The sequence below is a fragment of the Cebus imitator genome, unplaced genomic scaffold, assembly GCF_001604975.1.
Source record: "Cebus imitator isolate Cc_AM_T3 unplaced genomic scaffold, Cebus_imitator-1.0 Scaffold178, whole genome shotgun sequence".
Taxonomy (NCBI): domain Eukaryota; kingdom Metazoa; phylum Chordata; class Mammalia; order Primates; family Cebidae; genus Cebus; species Cebus imitator.
This window is the reverse complement of record NW_016107493.1, coordinates 2,271,638-2,278,746: the sequence shown is the minus strand read 5'-3', so window position 1 is coordinate 2,278,746 and position 7,109 is coordinate 2,271,638. Positions and strand designations below refer to the sequence as shown.

The 7,109-nt window shown below is 39.5% G+C and overlaps 1 protein-coding gene across 1 annotated transcript in view; it reads left to right on the top strand.

The window, feature by feature from the left end:
* Positions 1-1,116: 1,116 nt before the first annotated feature.
* The window catches only part of FTCDNL1 (formiminotransferase cyclodeaminase N-terminal like), a 36,788-nt gene continuing 30,795 nt past the window's right edge, over positions 1,117-7,109 (top strand). The window contains 4 exon segments of the mRNA XM_037744525.1: positions 1,117-1,519; positions 3,286-3,407; positions 6,044-6,060; positions 6,062-6,140. Coding sequence (XP_037600453.1) covers positions 3,293-3,407; positions 6,044-6,060; positions 6,062-6,140 — 211 coding nt within the window. The 5' untranslated portion in view covers positions 1,117-1,519; positions 3,286-3,292.

Sequence of the window (7,109 nt, the reverse complement as noted above, 5' to 3'; positions counted from 1 at the left end):
TTCCATAGGATCCCACTGCATTTTGAGGATTTAAACAGATAAGCCAACCTCAAAGGGACTGATTCTTGCAACTTAAACACAGACACCTCTGGGGTGAAATGTGGCAACAGTTTGACAGGCATAGCAGTAGCTTAGGCCAGAAAGGATTTATCCAATTAAAATTATGGGATGAATTTTGGCTGGCAGAATGTAATTACCAGCCTTGGAATGGATCCAGGATCCTGAGGTTAACACCCCTCCTCTTGCCAACAACCCTCCTACCTGCCAACACTCCGAGATGGAGAAGGCTGGATCTGACATAATCGCACATAATACTGTTGTGACATCTAAGTACAATGATGATGATGTGAGAAGCATCGTGAACCTGATTTTTTTTAACACTCATTATGTTACTTATTTTTATGCCACATTAGGCTAGAAACCAAATGTCCACATAAATGTTAATTTCCTCAAATCTGTGTTTAAAAATTATAATTAGAAAATAAAAAATAGATTTAAAAATTAATTTATTCCGTCAAAGTAGTTATTTAGTGATTATTTCACTACAGGAACAAAATTGGATCAAAATGGTGACATTTAATCCTTGCTACACGGAAAAAAAAAAAAAAAAAAAGCAGGTCCTGATTTTTTGGAAGCGAAATGTGTTCTCAAGGTTGACTGGCCTAGAAAAAAAGGAAATGCAGAAGCCTTGTTCATATTCGTTGTAACTTTGACTAAATGGGTATGTGCAAAGACTGCTTTTGTCCCGGGGTGGGTCCCGTTCACAGTCACAGGGTGCACTAATCCTCCAGGAGGGGATTTACCAGAAGGGTTTGTGAGTGCCTGTGTCCCCTCCAAGGAAACCAGAGAAGAGCCCCCTGCTGGTGCATGGTCAATAGGCAAAGACCTGATCATTAGATTCCAATGCCCTTTTAAAGTCATAAATGGACCAGAGAATTGAGGAGGGTTTGGCGGCACAGAAGAGCAGATGAAAAGGCAACACTGAGAAGAATCTGAAGCGTTCAGGGACGCCAGGCACGTGGTGCCGGGTCAGGGAGGGAGAGGCAGAGCCAGCCCGGGTGGTGCGCGGCTGGTTGGGGCGCTCCCTGGGCGCCCGGGAGGCGGAGCCGGCGGCAGAGGCTGCGCGCGGGACACGCGCGGCGACACGGGATAGACTGCTGCGCTGCCCCACCGCCCATCCGCGCGCGCTAGTCGGCTGCCCTTCCAAACCGCCGAGCGGCAGGCGTGGCCGCTGATTCTAGAGCCTGGCAGCGGCGCGCAGCCGCCGGCTGTCCCTCACTCCCAGGCGCAACAACCTTGCGCCCTCGCAGCCGCTGCGTCCCGCGAGACCTATGGGGAGGCAGGGAGTCACTTCGGTTTCCCCTTCAGCCCACGTGGCCCTGGGACACCACCCAGGAACCCAGGCGGGACTGCGCTGGGAGTCCCAGTAGCGGGGTTCTGATCCCCGCACGCGTTGCCGCGGCCTGGCGAGCCTCCTTGCGGCCTCCCAGCGCCGGTGGGGTGCGTGCGCCGGGGGCAGGTGAACTGCTGTACTTTGCACTTGCTGGTCTAGGTCCTCCAGGGGTGGGGAGGAGCGGGGGCGAGGAGCGGCTGGGTGTTTCATCTATCACTGGAGGTCATCCAATGGTAATTGAAGGGATGGGCTGGGAAGATGAGGATCTCCCTGTCCCACCAAACACAGAGTGTTTTGGGGGCTTGCGTTTGGGTCACTTTCTGAGTCTGGTACTGCCGCTCATTTCAGTTTCGCTGTGAAGGAGAATTTTTCTAACACCATCTTTGTGTGATTTAGCTGTCCACAGGGAATCAAAATGTGGAATGAGAGGATGAAACTAATCCTTTCTTTTGCACTGTTAGGGGTTGCCATAAACACCATTTGTTAAAAAGCATAATTATGTTGGGAAAGTGCCTGATGAGACAATTAAGCTGCATAAACACACTGAAAACAAATGAAAACCAGAAGACGCCCACACCCCTTGTGTAAAGCAATTTTTTGTTTACATAGACGAGAGGTCTGGGTTGCTTTATTACAACAATGTTATTAATACCTAGAAAAACCTAATGATAGAATTTTTATGAATTTTCAGTGATGAGATGATGGTCATATTACGAAAACCTGCCTGCAAACCTGAGCTAGCTAGGTAGCCTGAATTCTCTCTAGATTAAGATGATTAGGCCAATGAATGATCCTAGTGAATAAGCCAGCAGATTTATTCCGGGAGAGCACCATTATTTGCACCAGAGCACATTAGCTTAAACTCTAAAGTTTATAAAGTGTGTCTCAGATTTAGACCACTAACTCTGTGTGGTTAGTATCCCTCACACAGGGAACATTACCTGTCAGAAAATAACCCTCATCAAATATTTGTTAAATGAATTCATGAGGGCCTCATTCATTTTTAGCTATGATATTTAAAAGAGACCAATGTTATATGGTCCTGAACTTGAAGAGGGGAATTATTTTCTTATTATTTTAAGATGTTTTAATTCCTTTTGATCATGAATATCATTTGAAGTATGGAAAAATCAGTCAAAAATGCCATTCTAGTGTATTAAAAAGAATCAAAGCAACCTCTAAAACCTGTATAAACTATTTTCAACAAAAATCACATTTCTGGTATTATTGAGTAATATATATCACAATATGTGTCATCTTTCAATTCAAGTTACAGAATTCTGTAAAAAGACTTTAAACTGATTTAGAAACTTTGTTGAAACAAGGAGGAATAATTGTCATGTAAAGCACCCAAATGGCTTCCTTATTTGTTTGTATAATGTCCATGGCTGGCCTGTAGATACCTTTTTTTTTTTTTTTTTTTTGCCACAAGAATTGCTTTTATAAGAATCCACATATTAAAGAATCTTCCTCGTTTCCTTTTTCTGCATTTTCCCAGTGAGTGTAGTTTAACAACAAAAAAAATCATACCTATTTATAAAACAGTACAGACCTTGAAAACAGGGATAAGGCTAAGGAAGACCATGCTTGAAATGGGATTACATACTTTAATGAAAAACTTTCACTTCCATGATGGAATTCAGGCTGAGGACCCTGCCAGGTATTTTCCAATGTCGTTACAATGTTCATATGTTCATATGTACATGACCATGTACACATGGTTTCTTATTTGAGTCAATCTGGGATTTTATGCTTTAGAATTTTTCTAGGAATGAAATAGTAAAGTGCTTATATTATGACTGCATAGTTTCTAAAAAGTTATGATTTTTTATAGTTAAAACATGAAACTAAATCAACTCTAGAGACACCTAATTATTTTTCTCCTATTCCAGAAAAATCATGTCTTCCTCCAGAGTGGGGCTTCATTTGCCTGCCTGTTTACTAAACATTTCAGAAGCCAGAAGAAAATACATTGTTGAGAACACAGCAAAAGTAGCTCTTCTTGACAAAAATGGTAGGAAAACCAGACAACTGAAGCTGAATGTTGTAGTGTTTTACTGTGCACACCTTATCTACAGAACACTTTTCTTTCTTTCTTCCTGAATTTTCCTCCTTGTTCTTGAGCTGTTACAGCTCTGCACAACTCCAGGATACGAGATAGCTCAGCTACTCAGATGTGCACATATGCTCTTTTTCAAATGTCTGCATACGTTCAGCAGCGCAATTCTTCACATTTGTATGAGTCTCTGAGATACGCGTTGTTCAGGCTATTGACAGGCTCCTGGGGAGGATGTATTTACATAAAAGCATAATGTTTCCCTCATGGGTTGTTTATTTGATCATTAATAGAAAGAGCATAATCATACCTTATGCTTTTTATTGAGCAGGTTAAATGAAAAATAAACTTGCCAAATACCAACTACTTTTCAAAGCATTCCTACCACCAAAGCCCATGCAATCATTATAGTATTATTCTTTATACTCTCTTTCCTCTGTGTAAAGACTGTTAGGCAAGTGCATTTAAATGATGCGCATAGATCACTCAGCAATTTGATGACAGAAGACTGGAACTCTTTATTCCCTTGGCCAGTATTACTATGAAAGATACTACTCTTTTTCATCCTTCTTAAAATATTCCTGTGATGACACATGGTTAGATATTATTTGTCTTTACTTTCACACACACCAACACACACAACAGTGTATACAGTCATTTAAATAGAATGCTTGTTATTATATATATCAGTAACTTTTTGGCAACAGGTGAAACCAGCCCTAAAGCATTTCAGACATTAAATTTTAATTTCCGGTTGTCATTTCTAATGTGGTTACTGCTTTTCATAAGAAAGACGTGTTTTCCCCCAATCCATTTCAACTATGAGCACATTTAAGTTACTGTCTTGCAACTTTGCTGGAACTAGAAATGTCTATGAAAATTCCTGATAATTGCTGATAAGAAAACTCATTTGGAGTTGGTATGCAGCTGTGATTTTGTGTGCTTTTTGTGGAAAGAGCCAGCTTGGACTCTTCATTGTCATCTAATGGGATTGGGTTGCCTGTCTCTGTGATTAAGTGAATGTGCAGAGACATTTGTGGAAGATACACACTGATGGATGCCTGGGTCTCAACTCACGGTTTTTATCAGCTTATTAGTGGCAGCAGCTCAAATGGAATTATAGCTATTATACTCCATTACAAATACCAAACAATTTACTTCTGCTGAGATTCACACTGACAGCTCCTCTTGCCAGCAGTAATTTTTTTTTCTATATACATGCTTAAGAAATTGCAGGAGAGAGTGTTTTATTCTTTCAGCATTTGATTCAATTGAGTCATATGAAACTGAGAATAAAAGCTTTTCGGGAGAATATTTAGGATGAAAAAAATTAAATCATATCTCTTTTCTTCCAGGTGTTAGAGTATGTTAAAAAACTACATAAAATAGGAGGTTGCGTGATCTTGTTCTTACTTCATCTTTTATGGTTTTCAAAATGCAAAGAAGGTAGCACTAGTTAAGAAAATGAACCTGTTTTTTTTTTAATAAATATTTTAAAAGCATTTATTTTTAAGTGAGTGGAATAAAGCTATATAAACTGTGTAGTTTTTTCTAATTAAGGAATGTGAGCACATTTAAATGGCCTAGAAAGGTCTTAGGTAAAGGAATCTGAGTTATAAATTTTAGACCTACACCAGGGCAGGACTCTATAGATGCTTGTTTGGCCATGAGTGAGTGACATATGTTTATCTTCTCACATTATTAAAATTAATAGTGCAGGGCCTTTCTAAGCTCTGTAGTTCCTGGGTGTAACTTGTTTTTCCTTTCCTCTGAAAAGATTAATTGTTGAGCTGCCAGGGTACAGGAAAACAAGGTATAATAGCATAACTAAATGTTTAATTACCGCCTGAAAACTTTTGTCCTTCACTTTGAATTTGCTTTTGTAGGCATAAGGGGGACTTTTAAGGAGCCTGGACCATGCTTGTAAACTTCAAAAATAACTCTGGGGTTATGTATGGCTGCCATACAAGGGAATGGCAGCTTTCTCCTCCAGGTTACGCATATTCAAGAGAGTCACAAACCACCAAAAGCTGGAAGTTGTTAACATCTGAAGGCTGTTGGTGGCCTCCGAAAAGGAGATGGTGGACTTGGAACAGTTTCTAATGGACAGGTGCATTCGTCTCAAAAACCTCTGCTCTGGGCACTAATTGGTGTATTTTGGTTTTACCAGATGTCAGATCTTGACCCAAACAGTTTAGTTTCTGGATTTTGGAAGGAAATATTGACAAGGCCTAGGTGATGAGATTGATAAGGAACAGGATTTACAGTAATATGATTTGGCCATTGAAGAAAGGAGCTACTGTCTTAGACTGAGTTAAGGGAATTCTGGCAAATTCAGTAATAAGTCCAAGAGAGGATCTCTTGTAGATATCAAAAGCTTGTGTCTTAGCTGAGCCATCTGGTTATACAATAAGACGCTGTAAGAGAAGTGGACATTGCTACTCATGAATTTCGTGTTTATTCAATGTCACTTCCAAAAGTCACATCCCAGAATTTTTCCACTAAGCTAAATTTAATTATATCAGAAGAAATAAAGTATTAAGATTTTATCACAGAAAAAACATTCTTACACTTCTGTCTTGTTTCCTTTACAGGGAAGAAACATCCTTTAAGTGTCAGTGCTCAATATATTTTCTGATCAAGACTACAATAGATCAGTCATTACAATAGCAGCTTCTGTTGATCAGTTGGGTAAGATTTCAGTTTCTTTCTTTACATATATGTCTTTTTTTGGTGAAGGGTAGGCTTCGGATAGACCTGAACATTATCTGTAATCATTGATTTCCTGTGTAAATCTGAATACTCCCCTCCATTAATAAAGAGTCTACCACAAAACTACATTTAATCATTTTCTGAACATGTACATCTCAAACATTCTCCATTTCCTCTTTGTTACAATAAACCTTGGGGTCCAAGATTTAATAACTTTTTTTTTTTTTTTTGCTGAAGATGATCACATATGCTTTGTGGTTAAGAAAAGACATCTTTAGGTTTTAGCCTGGAAGTAATAGTGTTGAAGTCAGCTTTCATTTCACTGCGAAGCTGGCATGGAATGAAACTTGCTAAGCAGCGCATTCTGGGCTGGGAGTTTGAGATCTGGGGTTGGGCCGTAAATGGACATGAAATGGACTCCATGTCTCATAGGGACATAGTAAGGGTTAGTAGGACAACTTAAATTTGAAGAAGCACAATTGTTTAAGTGAAAACCTATATTATCTTAACATTTCTTAGTAAAGGTTTCAAATAATTTCAAATAAACTTGTTTTCCACTTGGCAGATTGTCCTTGTTCAAAAAGTATGTTTACTTGCATAAGAGAGGGAAGAGCTTACTGATAACTTACAGCAAGCAGAGGACAGATTATCTGGCTAATTTTTTTGAATTTTTTTTCAGTAGAGATGGGGATTTTGCATGTTGGCTAGGCTGGTCCAGAACTCTTGACCTCAAGTGATTTGCCTGCCTCAGCCTCCCAAAGTACTGGGATTATAGGAGAGAGCCACTGCACCCAGCCTGGACAGATTATCTTGAATGTTAATCTTAATACAGGGTTAAAAATCTACTTTTTCCTCTATTGCTAAAATGGTCATATCGTATTACTAATGAAAACTCAGTGTAATATCTAAAACTCTTAGGTATCTATAATATACATTTAACTATAATAA